We start from the raw sequence: 15,057 nt of genomic DNA on the forward strand, positions 1-15,057 counted from the left end.
CTGTTTTTGGTAGAGTAGTCTTTAGAGTAGTCTTCACTGTTGTTTATATACCTAGAAAGTTAACTGGGAGCTTTGACTCTTAATGTGCCTTCACTCATAGTGTGCCTTCTTAGCTGCTTGAGAATTCTGGGGAGAGGATGTACACAGCACTAGTGCCTCAGCCCTGCCAAGGTCTTCACTGTATATATTTCGTGTGTTCTTCTGAGAGTCTTGATTTCCTATATAGCAATAAACTCAGCATATATTAAATATAATTAGCGAAATCTGCATTATAAGATCCCTTAACAGGTGGATGACGCCTTTGGTGAATTGGGTCAGGCAAAGGAAGTGAAATAATTAGATGATGACTGTCAGATCATTGTGGAATACATTTCCTCCTTGAGGCTGACAGACATGGGCTACATTGTAGCCATAAATACTAAGATGTTCTCTGTGTTCTCACCCTTTTCTGGAAACATTCCCTTCAGCCTCTTTCTGTAACCCAAATCTGATCTTTCCAAAACACGTTCCTGCCCGTCACCCTCTCAAATTATTAGCTATTTGCTCTTCCTCACTCCTTCTGTCACTCAGCCCAGAAGTATATGTCTTTTTAGCTTATTACTACTGCTTTGAGATGAGTGGTTCTTTTTTTTTTTTTTTCTTCGAGATAGAGCCTTGCTCTGTTGCGTAGGCTGGAGTGCAGTGGCGCGATCTCAGCTCACTGCAACCTCCACCTCCCAGGTTCAAGCGATTCTCCTGCCTCAGCCTCCCGAGAGTAAACTGAGATTACAGGCACATGCCACTACGCCCAGCTAATTTTTGTATTTTTAGTAGAGACAGGGTTTCACCAGGTTGGCCAGGATGGTCTCGAACTTCTGACCTCATGATCCGCCCACCTTGGCTTGCCAAAGTTCTGTGATTACAGGCGTGAGCCACCGTGCCTGGCCGAGATGAGTGGTTCTTAACCAGGAGGGACTTTGCTCCTAAGAGGACATCTGGCAAAGTCTCAGAGACATTTTTAGTTGCCACTACTGGGGCAAGGTGCTACTAGCATCTTGTGGGTAAAGGTCAGAGATGCTGCTAGTCATTTTACAGTGCTCAGGACAGCTTCCTGAAACAAAAAAGTATCCAATCCAAAATGTCAGTGGTTCCACTGCTGAGAAACCCCGTTCTAGGGCATTAGCCATATTTTTTTTTTCTAAAAATGGCCAGCCTTGGAGCTCATGCCTTTCAGCTATACAGCTTGCTATTCCTCCATGGTTCAGCCATCTACTGAGCCCCAAATTGTTCCCCTTCATTCCTTGAAGATTATAGCATTGAGCTTGCTATGACTCCGGTACAACTCCTTATCAGTCTTGGGATAACTCATTGTCTACACAGACTTCTTAGTTCTGTGACCATTTCCCCAATGTTATTTTTTCCCTACTTAGCCTTACATATCCTAGATCTTGATTCCAACTGCACACTTTGCATAGTCTTAGTTTCAGGCATCCTGCAACCACAACCTCCCACCTTTCCAGCTCACCCACTGTAATAACCTGACTACTAATTCGTCTACCTCTTTGGAATCCACAATGCAGTGATTCTGCCACCTTCCTGTTGTTCCTCTCACCCACCTCAGGTCCTTCCCTTCATCCTTCCCAGCTTAGTTTCTACAGACCATCACTATAATCACTCTATTGCATAGTCTCCCTCTATCATTCTTGCCTGGCAAAACTCCAACCCAGGTTAGATCCAGCTTTCCATCTAACCCAACTGAATGATCCTAAAAAAAAAAAAAAAAAAAAAAAAAAAAGCGTGATGACTAGCCTCACTTTAAATTTATGACCACTAATTTCAGTGGGCCTTAGCATTGCCTGATAACCTGAAACATCTCCCCAGTCCATTTATTCTCCCATGCTTCTAGACAATTCATACTTTCTTCCCCTCAAACTCCAATTTCTACCCCACCTCTACTCTGTACTTATGACCTTGCCTCCTATTTCACCAAGAATATAAAAGGATTCAGAGAATTTCCCTAACCTCCCTACCACATGTACACATCTATCCAAATTCCTATCAAGAGCCAACTTCTATCCCGTGTACTAAATCCCATTCTGTAGCTATTGCCTGAGAACATTGCTTCAGTAATTTCCCCCTCTACCAGATTGCTTACTTCAGAAAATAAATATGGTACAATATTCCCTCTTCAAATACAAGTTTCCCTTTTGTATTAGTTGGCTAGGGCTGCCATAACAATACCACGGACTGGGTGGATTAAACAACAGAAACTAGTTTTCTCACGGTTCTGGAGTCTGGAAGTCCAAAATCTAGGTGCTGGCAGGGTTGTTTTTTGGTGAGTACTCTGTCCTTGGCTTGCAGATGGCAGCCCTCTGTTTTCACATGGCCTTTCTCCTGTGTGCATGTGCTCCTGGTGTCTCTTCATATAAGGACACCAGACCTATTGGATTAGGACCCCACCCACATGAGGTCATTTAACCTTAATCACCTCCTTAAAGGTTCTTTCTCCAAATAGAGTCGCATTGGGTGTTAGGGCTGAGTTTTCAAGAATTTCACAACCCACTTTAGCAACTTCCCCCCTTTTCTGCTCCTCTTTAAAAGGACCTCAAAAGAATTGTTGTTTGGTATCTCTAGTTTCCCTCCCATTCTCTGTACGATCTAATCCAGTCAGTCAGTCATCCTCAAGACTCCACTGAAATAGCTGTTGTCAAGGTTACCGGTAAACTCCAGGTTACAGAATCCAGTGTTCAATTCCCAACCTTTATCTTTTTTGACCACCCAATATCAGAGAAATCTTTTAAAACATGTCAGCTCATGTCACTCTTCTGCTCACCACTGTCCATTGGCCTCGCATCTCAGAAAAGCGAGCCTTTACATCAGCATGTAAGACCCCACATGATCTGGATCCCTGCTCTTACTGCCCACCCATCCGCCTCCATCACCCTGTTCCAGCCAAACTGGCCTGCCTGGTGCTCCTCAAACTCTCCACGCACTGTCTTGGGGCCTGAATCACTGCCCCTCCATCTGAAATGCTTTTTTCACAGATACCTTCATGGTTCATGTTCCTCTCAAGTTCTCACTCCAGTGTCAAATATCACCCTATTAACTACTCTGTACAAAATAGCAACTTCCCACCCCAGAGTTGCCCAGTTTCATCGCCATCTCACATATATGTATATGTTTTGTGGTTTGTATTTTTTTTTTTGGAGACAGGATCTCTGTCTCTCTGTTGCTGAGGCTGGAGTGCAGTGGCACGGTCTTGGCTCACTGCAGCCTCTGCCTCCCGAGGTTCAAGTGATTCTCCCACCTCAGCCACTGAAGTAGGTGGAACCATAGGCGCACCCCACCATGCCCGGTGAATTTTTTGCATTTTTTGTAGAGATGGGGTTTTGCCATGTTGCCCAGGCTGGTCTCAGAAACTCCTGGCCATCTCAAGCCTCTCGAAGTGCTGGGATTACAGGCCAACATATGTATGTTCTGTTTGTTGTCTGCCCTCTCATGCTAGATTGTAAGCTGTATGAGGGCAGGGATTTGATATTTTTAAACTACCATTCTGTCCCCGTGTAGGACAGTTCCTGGCAGATAGTAGAGACTTCATATTATGATCAGTGAATAAAGATCTAATTGGTAGAATTTTTCGTTTGGATCTCCTTTTATATCCATTTGGTATCTGTTTTATAAGCCAGACTTCCCTTCTCCCAAACCTCAGTATTTGTCATTTAAACAAATACCACTTGGAAAAGCAGCAGCCTTATCTCAAGCCTGTTGGATAAATTATATGCACCTGAGAGACCAGCCTTGAATTTTCCAGTTACCTCATCTAGGGAACTGCTTGTCATGAAGAAGCCTGTTGTATTATATCATCTTTCCCCATGTGCCTTTTAATGAATCCGATTTCAGAATTGAGAACAAAAAGCTTACCATTTATTTCAGTTGGAGGTGGTTTCAGTGATTGGACAACTTTATGTAAATGAAGTAACATTGCAATAGAAAATTTCCATAAGACATCTAGGTTCTGGCTACTGTGTTAGCCTTTAAGCAATATTAATGGTAACAATTCTGTTACAAATACTTAAAGTTTGTGTGTGGGTGTTGGGGATCGGGGCACTGTCTCATGCATGCACTACAGTGGAGTCCAAACCCAATTTAACTGAGCTGTCTTGCCTGCTGAAAGACCTGGCAGAGTCAGTGATCAACAGAGTCCAAGACTCTAAGGTGAGGCAAAAAAAGAGTGGGAGGATTGAGTAGCTGTCCCCAGCGTAACAAAGTGCTTCAGAAATCACCTTTGAATTGTGAGCATTGAAGCATCAACAAGATGCAGCATTATGATGTAACTTATGCCTCTGGTGTTACAGGTAAGAAAAAAGAGTCACAAATAAGAGCCTCTGTCCCCTGGGATGTTGCAACAGGATAAACACTTTGGCTGTCTTGGATAATAAACATACACATACCTGTCAGGCCACCCATATTCTAATGTCCAAAATGCAACAGTTGCTCAACTTTCCTCTAGAGAATGTATCCCTGTGTGGTAGGTTTGGCTCAATGAAGAGGTGGTTCAGTGAAGTGGATGCTCATTAGAAGCAGGATACAGTATAGGAAGAGGCATCTCACTCTGCCTTCTTAGCTCCTACATATTGATTTCCATTCTTTCATCACTTCCTCAGCTCTTCCCTGACTAGCTCCAATCCTGTTATAAGCCCTCCCAGCTGCACAGTCGTCTCTTGTAGCACTCACTCAGCATCATGGCTGCTTCACAGCCACGCGGGGTTATTTGATTAATGCCTGTCTCCCTTAGATGCTAAGCCTCAGGAGGACAGGATAGTTTTTCAGTTTTGCTTGCTTTTGTATTTCCAGTGCCCAGCAGTGCCTGGCATACAGAAAGTGTGCAATATACATTTCTGAATTACTGTATGAATAAGCAAGAAAATAGTCTCATCCTTCCTTTCTTATGTAGTCTCTACCTATTAATACATTTGGATTTAGCTATGGAATCTGGGAAAAAAGAACTCAAGATAGTAGAAACATTGTGTAGCTGCCTGTCTGTCTCCCCTCTTCCCTCCCTGGGGGTTAGGCTGGGTTTTGCTTTTTTTTTTCTTCTGCATTTTCCCGTATCTATCTCCATCCCCTAACTACTGACTTCTGTGGTACTTTGTACTATAAACGACCTTGGTTTCATTTTGTTATGAAAACATTTTAGTCTAGGTCATATGTCTAGGAATTCTGAATTTCTAGTATAATTCTTTGTGCCTACGGATGTGCTTTTAAATTTTTCCTGCCCTCTTCCTAAGGCTAAATGCTATATAACAAACAGCAGTACAATATCCCACTTTGGAAACCTAATTCTTTCAAGGTATTATAGTTGATAGCGAAATTTCAGACAACCAGAGGCCACACTGAGCACTGGTGTCTCCATGCTTATCCTATTAGTGCAGGAGAATCTGGCTTCACCTTTGAGCCCTCCTAAAAGCCATTTCATTGAGCAAAAGACAATCAGAGCAAAGAAACAACTCAGTGTTCATGAATTGCCATGCTAAATGACTCACAGGATTGCTAGAGAAATAAGTCACCTCCTATAAAGAGAAATTTTTTTTTTTTTTTTTGAGACAGAGCCTCCCTCTGTGGCCCAGGCTGGAGTACAGTGGTATGATCTCAGCTCACTGCAGCCTCCGCCTCCTAGGTTCAAGTGATTTTCCTGCCTCAGCCTCCCAAGTAGCTGCGATTACAGGTGCCCAACATCACGCCTGGCTAACTTTTGTATTTTTAGTAGAGATGGTTTTGCCATGTTGGCCAGGCTGGTCTCAAACTCCTGGCCTCAAGTGATCTGTCTGCCTCGGCCTCCCAAATGCTGGGATTACAGCTGTGAGCCACTGCAGTGGGCCTGCAATGGGAGTCACTGATGAGGTTGTTGAAGGGCCCAGGACTCTGCCCAGCTGTGGCATGCACCATACTCCTATTTGATCAACATGGCCAAGGCAAAGTCAAACTACAAACCTTCCATGAAGTCAGTTTTGTCGAGTAAGAAATACCTTGTAAATCCGGTGCTCAGGAATGTTGCACTTTGGTGACAGACGTTCACCATCTGGCTCTCAGCTGCACCCGTGCTGCTGCTGGTTCTCATATTCCCAGACCTTGTCCCACAGCAATAACACTAGCACTTGTGTGGCCCTCCATGGTTTTCAAAGCATTTATTACCTCATATCATCCATGACCAAATCAGGTGCAACAGGCAGATGTAAAAAGCAAATCCAGCAGCAGTAGTCGCATGAAGGAAGGCTGGTTGACAGGCAGGACTCAGTGCAGCACTTCAGTTAGACCACTACGTTGTGGGATGCTGTCCATCGCTAGAAGGTACAATGACCCACCCTGTCATACCTAAAGAAACTGATTTACACTAAAATGAATATGAGCCTGAGGGAGGATACCAGAATGCCACTTCCATTAATACATGAGACATTTCCATCCCAGCACTAGGATTTAAGAATGCATGTTTGGTATATTCCATCCCACTAAGGCAGTGGTTCCATTTCTTTCTGCATCCACATCAAATCAATAGCATCTTACAGCTATGAGAACACCTACCCAAGACATAACTAGGTTGCTTTGCTTGCGTACAATAACAAGGGAAATTAGAGAATCTGTTTTAAAATACCAGGAGGCATCTACCTTGCAGTAGACTACTTGTCAGTGGCCTCAATATCTGAAGATTATAGGTTACAATCCCTGCATCCCTCTCCAAACTAAAAGCCAGAATACTTGAACCTGAAAGAATTCCTCTCCCCTAAACAGGGCTTGACTGGAGACTGACAATGTTCGTCCAACACCTTCTAGTTGACATTACTGATCTATCTGGTCAAACATGTTATAGTATATATATTTGCTATGATATTCCCAGCGGAGCATGAGATACATGATAATCCACACATTTTACAGATGAAAGGATTGAGATGTCCAAGGAATCTGCAACTTGCCTAATTTCAGTCAGCAAATGGCAGAGCCAGGTTTGTACATTCTTGCTGGCCTGGGAGCCACTGCTTCTCAAGTGACTCAATCTTTACCTTGGTGTGTCTATCTTATAGCAAAACTTCAAAAAGGCAATATTACTTCCTTTGCTTCTTATCAGAAACCTTGCTGCTGCTAAGTTCTGAAAACTGCCCGCCTTACAAATGAGGAAGTCACAATGTAGAGAAAGTGAGGATTGATTGATTGACTGATTGATTTTGAGATGGAGTCTCACTCTTTCGCCAGGCTGGAATGCAGTGGCGCGATCTCAGCTCACTGCAACCTCCGCCTCCCGGGTTCAAGCGATTCTCCTGCCTCATCCTCCCCAGTAGCTGGAACTACAGGCACGTGCCACCACACCCAGCTAATTTTTGTATTTTTAGTAGAGACAGGGTTTCACCATGTTAGCCAGGATGGTCTTGATCTCTTGACCTCATGATCCACCTGCCTCGGCCTCCCAAAGTGCTGGGATGACAGGCATGAGCCACTGCATTCGGCCAATTTTTTTCAACGTTATACACCCAGCTAAGATGAACCTAGAACTAGAGTCAAGTCTCAGTTCTAGACTAGAATTCTTCCAACCAGGCCATTGTCTTTACCTTTGTAAGCCTTTAGATCTTGTCCTTATATAAAACCTCTGCTTGAACAGGCTCCGAATGCCTCAGTCCACACTGTGACTGGGTTAACACAGGCTCTTGTTTCCCAACTCAAGGGAGAGAAATATTTCTATGTAAGAAGAACTGTGATTCTTTCTAGCAGAAATTAGCAGAGTAAGTGTTTTTGGAATAATTGCTAATGAGAAGAAGGAAATCTGAATAGTTTCCTGAAGTATAAAATCTCAAGTGTTTGTATTAGGGTACAAACTGCTATATAAACAACACAAAAATCTCAGTAGCTTAAAAAAAAAGATTCCTTGATCATGTCATAGTCCAGTGTAGGTGAGCTGGTGCGAGGGGGGAAATGCACATGGGGAAGCCATCCCGGGACTGAGGCTTTACTAGTCTAATAGAAGGGCTGATGGCCAAAAACTAGGCTAAGAACTGCTGAGCCTAGTGGCTTCACCTTCCCTAGGGCCTTGTAATCTTCCATCAGTTCCTTTGCATCCCATAGGCTGAGGAGGGAAGAAACAGCATGAATGATCTTTTGAAAAGTGGTAGAGGGCAGCCTAGAAGTGACTTACATCACTTCTCTCCACAGTCTATTGATGCGGACCCCATCAAACTGCAGCCAAGATGGAAATACAGTCTCTCTGGGTGCCCGGGAGGAAAAGGAAATGGGTTTGATGAACACATAGCATTATTTCTGCTACACTGTCAAACACATTATTTATTAGATTGTGTCAATACTACTGTTAGTATTATTAGTATTGGATTGTACCAATAGTATTACTAGTATTGGATTGGATTAGTATCGGACTGGATTAGTATTTATTAGATTATACCAAATACTAAATGAAACAAAGATACTAAATGCTACAAATACTGTAAATTTGTAAAAATACAAATACTATTAAAAATGACACAAATATTATACAAATGCTACATATAATAGAAATGATATAACAGAAATACTAAATGATACAATGAACCAAATGATACTAAACGATATGGTGATAACCAATATTAAATGACTGAGTGATATACAACACTAAATGATACACTGACACTAAACAATACAATGATACAGATACTCAACATCTGTTCATGGACAAAGCATCTCCTTGACCTTCAGTCTGAGAGGAAGAACTGCCTGCACTGAGAGAACTGCAGAGATGGCTGGTTGCAGGGTGGCTGCAGGGATCGACTCTCTGCTCCACCCACAAAAAGATGGTTACAGGAGCAACATCACTGGCAAGAAGAGATGAAGAGATAGGATGGCGTCTGTGTTACAGAAGGTAGTAATAGTGGTTCTCCCATCATCAGCTAAGAAGAGATAGGCAACACAGAACTTTTTGAGCTTTTTTTCTTTTTTTTTGAGACAGGGTCTCACTATATTACCCAGGCTGGGATACAGTGGTACAATCACAGCTCACTGCAGCCTCAACCTCCCGGGCTCAAGAAAACCTCCTGCCTCAGCCTCCCAAGTAGCTGGGACTACAGGTGTGCTCTACCACGCCTAGCTCATTTATTTATTCTTCATAGAGATGGGGTCTTACTCTGTTGCCCAGGCTGGTCTTGAACTACTGGCTTCAAGCCATCCTCCTGCCTCGGCCTCCCAAAGTGTTGGGAATATAGGCATGAGCCACCACACCTGGCCCGCTTTTTTAACTTTACTGAAGCTTATGTACAATTCTGCAAGAGTTGTTTTCCAAAATCATCCAACTCTAAAATATTTTCTTTTATCTAAAAAAATCAAATGGTTTCCATACCACTCATTAAATAAATTGACGTATTAACATAATTGGTTAACTAATTGGCTAACATAACCCCTCCTCAATTCTGGGGATAAGATTATGCCTCATTTTGAGGAAGGTGAAAGGCTTGATGGTGAAATTGAAATGCAAAGAACAGAGTTCAAGGCTCATGATTAGGTTGTTATTCCCAGATCCTAATACAAACCAGCAGTGGTGCTATTCTGAGCCCTTATCCATGGGAGGTTAGATGCCAAAAAGGACTCTGAGGTCAGCCAAGGTGAGCTTGGTGACAGATTCTCCAGACCCTGATAGAACTTGTTTGGCCAAATCTTTCTTTTTTTCTTGGAGCTGTAAGATCTTTTCTTCTACTGTTCCCTCACAAACAAATCTAAAAAACAAAAACAAAAAAAAATAAGCAAACTATCAAAAACCAAAGCAGCACATCTAATAATACATTCAAACTTTTATTATGCTTCAGTTTTTAATGAGATTTCTTCCTTTAAGTCTTCTTAGGTCCAGTTAAGAACCCTGTTTGAGGGATTCAAACAACCTTGACTAGATATATGTCCCTTTGAAAGGATGTGACTCACATTGACATTCTAATACTTTGTGAAGCTAAGGTAATTGAAAAAATTCAGAATAAGCAAAAGATACCACAATCCAAAAAAGTATAGAGATCCACTTTCACCTGAAAAGTTCTACCTTGGTAAGTCCATAAGGCCTCAAAGGTTATCAAATTTCTGCTAGTTTAAGTAGAGTATCTATTTTTTAGTGAATTCACACTAAAAACAGGGTTTTCAAACCAAGTAAATGGCACTGTTGTCATTCATTCACTCATTCAAAAGTATTGATTAAGCACTCACTACACTATGCTAGGTGTGGGGATGGAGAGATGAATACGGTCTTTCTCTGGAGTAGGACACAAGCGAGACAAACATGAAAATAAACAACAATAATAATATGACCTGGTAAGTGCTATAATGGAAGTATGTGCTGTGTGCAAAAGGAAGAAAAGGAAATGTGTCCAGAGTAGTCAGGGAAGGCTCCATTAAAGAGTTAACTCTTAATATGAGACTTGTATGATGGGCAAGGGTGTGCCAGAGAGAGCAGTGAGGAGAGCACCCCAGGGAATGGGAAGATGTGCAAAACCATGGCTGAGTTTCAGAGCATGGTGTATTGGAGGAAGTTCACATTCACCGTGTTGTCCAAAATGGCAAAGGCTCAAGAGGCTGGCAGGGCCAGATCACGGGTGGCGGTGTATGTCATGCTAAGACATTTTGATTTGATCCTATAGGAGGTGAGAGCTACCGAAGAGTATGAGAAGTGGATGACACAATCAGACTGATTAGTTAGGAAGAGCCCTTTGGTGGTGATGCAGAGGACAGAATTCAGTGGAGTGGGAAGGGGGGACCTGGCAGTGGGCATGCGAAGGAAGAAATGGTTATCAGAAACATTTAGAAAATACAACTAAAGGACTTGGTACATGAAAAAGCAAGAAAGGTGGGAGTCTAGTTTCTGGCTAGATATAATTAGATAAAGAGTGATACTATTCACAAAGACAGTGACTACAGAAGAATAGCAGATTTGAGGTAATAGGAAGAGAAAATCAATTTTGATTTGTAACATTTGAATACCTGAAACATGTTATTATACTTGCTACATAGTGGGTGCTCAAAAGGTATGTTTTATGGGCTGAATGCTCAAATGAACAATGAATAAAAGAAAGGATAGCAGATGAGTATGTGGACACTCGGATTCAGATATTTAGCAGGGACTGCGATAGTCAGATCTAAAGTTTAGGAGACCTTGGAACTAAAGATATGAATTTTGGACTTACTGGAGTGCATGGAATTTGTAAAGGAAAGAATGCACAGAATAAGCAGAGAAGAGAGCATAGGAAGACTGTCATAATCACTATATTTGGCAAAGTCTGGAAGTCATTGGTGCCCCTTAACAAGAGCAATTTCAGTGCAGCAACAGGAGTAAAAACCAATTTGCAAAGGTTGAGGAATGAATGGGAAGTTATCAAGTAAAAATAGGCAGTGATTCCTAAATCTTCAGGAAACCTGGTCATGAAAAGGAAGGAGAAAAACAGGGCCATTGTGAGAGGGGACTGGCAGCATTAAGGCAGGTTTTGTTGTTTTTAAAGACAAGGGGGTCCAAAATAGAGGACATTTTGCAAAATAACTGGCTCATGCTCATCAAAATGTCAATGTCATAAAACACAAAGACTGGGGTACTGTTCCAGATCAAAGGAGACAAACTTATGACAACTGCATGCTACCGGAATCTGGGATTCTTTTTTGCTGTGAAGGACATTACTGGGACAAGTGAGATTGAAAAGATCTGTAGATCAGATAATAGTGTTTTGTTAACTTTAATAACCTGCTTTTGATCATTTTATTGGGGTTATGTAAGAGAATTCCCTTAATTTTAAGAAATGTACACTTAAGTACTTAGGGACAAAGGAGCATCAGGTCTACGACTTGTTCTCAAGTGGTCCAGAAAAGTGTTTCTACCCACATGCACACATAATATATGGGAACTTTTTGGTACTATTCTTGTACCTTTTCTGTGTCTGAAATTATGTCAAAATAAAAGTTAAAAAGAAAAATAAAAGAGAGGAGCGTCGTTTCATGGACTGCCCTCACCATATACACAAACTTGCTCTTCTTTTGCAGTGACCAACTTCAAGCTTGCCCCAAATTGCTCGTTTTTTCCCTGACTGTGGTTTGCCTGAGGGTATGCCTCAGGAGCATCATTAATAAAGTCATCACCAAATACTTTAAATTCTATTAAGACACTACCTAACAAAGAAAGACTTTCACAAAGTACAAGTTGAGAAGGGTCCTGGGGACCATTACTTACCTGTGTATGACAACATCTTTCTGCTGCCCTACTCGGTAAATTCGGTCACAAGCTTGATCCTCAAGTGACGGATTCCTGTTAGAAGACAGGTAAAGCTCAAAGGAACCGACATACTAGATCAGAAGTGGCAAACTATGGACCAGGGGCCACATCCAGTCCATAGCTTGTTTTTGTAGCTAAAAATTATTGTTACATTTTTAAACGGATTTAAGAAAAGAAAGCAAAGCAAAACAAAACACACACATCATGTGACAGAAACCTATGTGGCCTGAAAAGCCTCAAAGAAAAAAAATCTGTCAACCCCTGTCCTAGGTTATAGTGGCCTAAGACAAGCTGGTGCCAGATACCTTCTTGGCTAGTTTCTAGTGAGAAACTAGGGTCAGAGTGTTCATAATAGCTCTTATCGCTATCATCAGTTGACAACTCTAAGTAACAGAGATGAAACCAAAACCCAGGTCTGGTCTCTAGGTAGCTAGATGTCCTTGGGCTTCAGATTGCTCAGCCCTTCAGGCTTCAGATTGCTACTTGGAAACTGAAGGGCCAGCTAATGATCTTGAATAGCTACCTTTTTCAACTTTGATATTCTGTGATTCAATGAAGGAGACTTAATTTGTTTCCTTCTTTATTGATTCCCATTGTAACTCCAAATTAGTTTCTCAGCTTACCTCTTTAAAATCTTGGATAACATTTCTCTATCTCAGAGGAAAAAAAAAAAAAAAAGCATGATTCCTAGTATGCGTTCCTCACTCACGTGTATAGAGGAGTCCCAAGTAAGAACTAAACCCATTCTCCCGGAAGATGATAACAGGTTGACCTATTTGTACCAATCTGGGCTGTCTAGAGAACTAGACCAATGAAAATCCCTAGCAACAGTGCCTGGTGCAGCAATCCTTGATTGGCATAACCAGAAAACCAGAAACTGGTACTAATTATGAGATTTCCTGTTAGCAACACACTCATTCATTTTGTGGCCACGAAAGATGTGGTTGTACTCCTGGTATTAACACTACATACATGAATCCAAGGGTGAGGTATTAAGTATATTTCTAACATAATTAGAAAATCCCTATTCCTTTGCTTTTTGGAGTAATGCTTCTTCCTCTTTTCGAAGGTTGAAATTTCCTTGGACCCCAACAAGTATGTCTGAAATACAGTATTCTGGAGAAGAGGTAAAAATGAGCAATGTTAACTATTAGCCATGAGGAAAAGCTATGCTCCTAGTTTCCATGGAAACAGATGTTAGATTAACAATAACATGAATGAACTATTTTGAGTAGTCATTTGAAGGCTTGCTAGCTCAGGAATTCAGGGGAGTCAACTAGCCCTCTACCCTGCTTAGATCTGTATCTATAGACAGATACAAAGCAAGCATCTCCACAATACAAACACAGCAATCAACATAGGAAGTCAGTTCCTGCTGCCCCTGTAGCCCACTGGCCTCCTTGCTGTGCTGTGACAACTCAGGACAAATCCGGAATCATTACCAGTGCATGTCCAAAAGAAAGAGATGGTTTCCTCCAGTCAGGTTTAGACCAACACCTCCGGCCAAGAGAGAAATCAGCATTACCTTCAAAAGGAAACACAACAGTAACTTTAAACAGACTTGGTCTCGTAACACATCTTGGTCTCAGGTTTAAGTCCACGATCAATACAGATAAGCACTGTGTTCCTATCAGATTTCCTTCTGCTGTTATAAATTTTTTTAAACATTATAATGCTATCTCCCATGTCTCACTTTTGAGAAAATGTCTCACATCACATTTTGTGTGTGTGTGAGTCGACCTCAAAAAATTAACTGAGTGCCTGCCAAAATATATAAATACTGTAATTTAGAACCCTGGGGATGATCAGCTCAATAAACTTTCAATTAACCAGATTATGTTTATTTCATCAGTCCCTACCCCTCCATTGCTACAATAATTCTCCTGCCTATCATTCTACTAATGCTTTCCAAATCCTTATTATCTATAATTAGATGCCTGTGTTCTTTCATTTCCTTCCGTATTTCCTCATCCCATAACCCCACCTATCCTTCAAAACTTGCCTCCTCTACAAAAATTCCCCTCATCCTAACCAGCTCTGCTCTTAATCTCCTTTTAGTCCTCCTATTTTATTCTCTTTTTTTTTTTTTTTTTTTTGAGATGGAGTCTCGCTCTGTCGCCCAGGCTGGAGTGCAGTGGCTAGATCGCAGCTCACTGCAAGCTCCGCCTCCCAGGTTCACGCCATTCTCCTGCCTCAGCCTCCTGAGTAGCTGGGACCACAGGTGCCCACCACCTCACCTGGCTAGTTTTTTGTATTTTTTGGTAGAGACGGGGTTTCACCGTGTTACCAGGATGGTCTTGATCTCCTGACCTCGTGATCCACCCGTCTCGGCCTCCCAAAGTGCTGGGATTACAGGCTTGAGCCACCACGCCTGGCCTATTTTATTCTTTTTAGAATATTTGTGCTCTTTAAAAGTACCCCAATACATGTCTAATAAATTCTAAACACTTGGAGGAATCAAGACTGTAAATATTTTTAAGTTGCCATATTAGAATTCTCTCTGTATGGCTGGGCACAGTGGCTTATGCCTGTAATCCCAGCACTTTGGGAGGCCAAGCCAGGTGGATCACCTCAGGTCAGGAGTTCAAGACCAGCCTGGTCAACATGGTGAAACCTCATCTCTACTAAAAACACAAAAATTAGCCAGGCGTGGTGGCAGGAGCCTGTAATCCCAGCTACTTGAGAGGCTGAGGCAGGAGAATCACTTGAACCCGGGAGGTGGAGGTTGCGGTGAGCTGAGATAGCACTACTGTAGTCCAGCCTGGGCAACAAGAGCGAAACTCCATCTCAAAAAACCAAAAACAAAAATGAAACAA

At 42.0% G+C, this 15,057-nt stretch overlaps 1 protein-coding gene across 3 annotated transcripts in view; it reads right to left on the bottom strand.

The window, feature by feature from the left end:
* Window positions 1-6,149: 6,149 nt before the first annotated feature.
* Window positions 6,150-15,057, bottom strand: part of TTF2 (transcription termination factor 2) — a 46,387-nt gene continuing 37,479 nt past the window's right edge. Inside the window, exons 21-24 of one of the 3 annotated variants that reach the window (XM_015149058.3) lie at window positions 13,684-13,766; window positions 12,200-12,274; window positions 9,537-9,719; window positions 6,150-6,320 (exon numbers count right to left, since the gene is read on the bottom strand). In XM_015149058.3, coding sequence (XP_015004544.3) covers window positions 9,575-9,719; window positions 12,200-12,274; window positions 13,684-13,766 — 303 coding nt within the window. In that variant the 3' untranslated portion in view covers window positions 6,150-6,320; window positions 9,537-9,574. Of the gene's footprint in view, window positions 6,361-8,277; window positions 9,720-12,199; window positions 12,275-13,683; window positions 13,767-15,057 lie in introns of those variants that run through there. The other 2 variants (XM_077950316.1, XM_001112974.5) reach the window with 2 other exon arrangements.

The sequence above is a fragment of the Macaca mulatta genome, chromosome 1 (assembly GCF_049350105.2).
Source record: "Macaca mulatta isolate MMU2019108-1 chromosome 1, T2T-MMU8v2.0, whole genome shotgun sequence".
NCBI lineage: Eukaryota > Metazoa > Chordata > Mammalia > Primates > Cercopithecidae > Macaca > Macaca mulatta.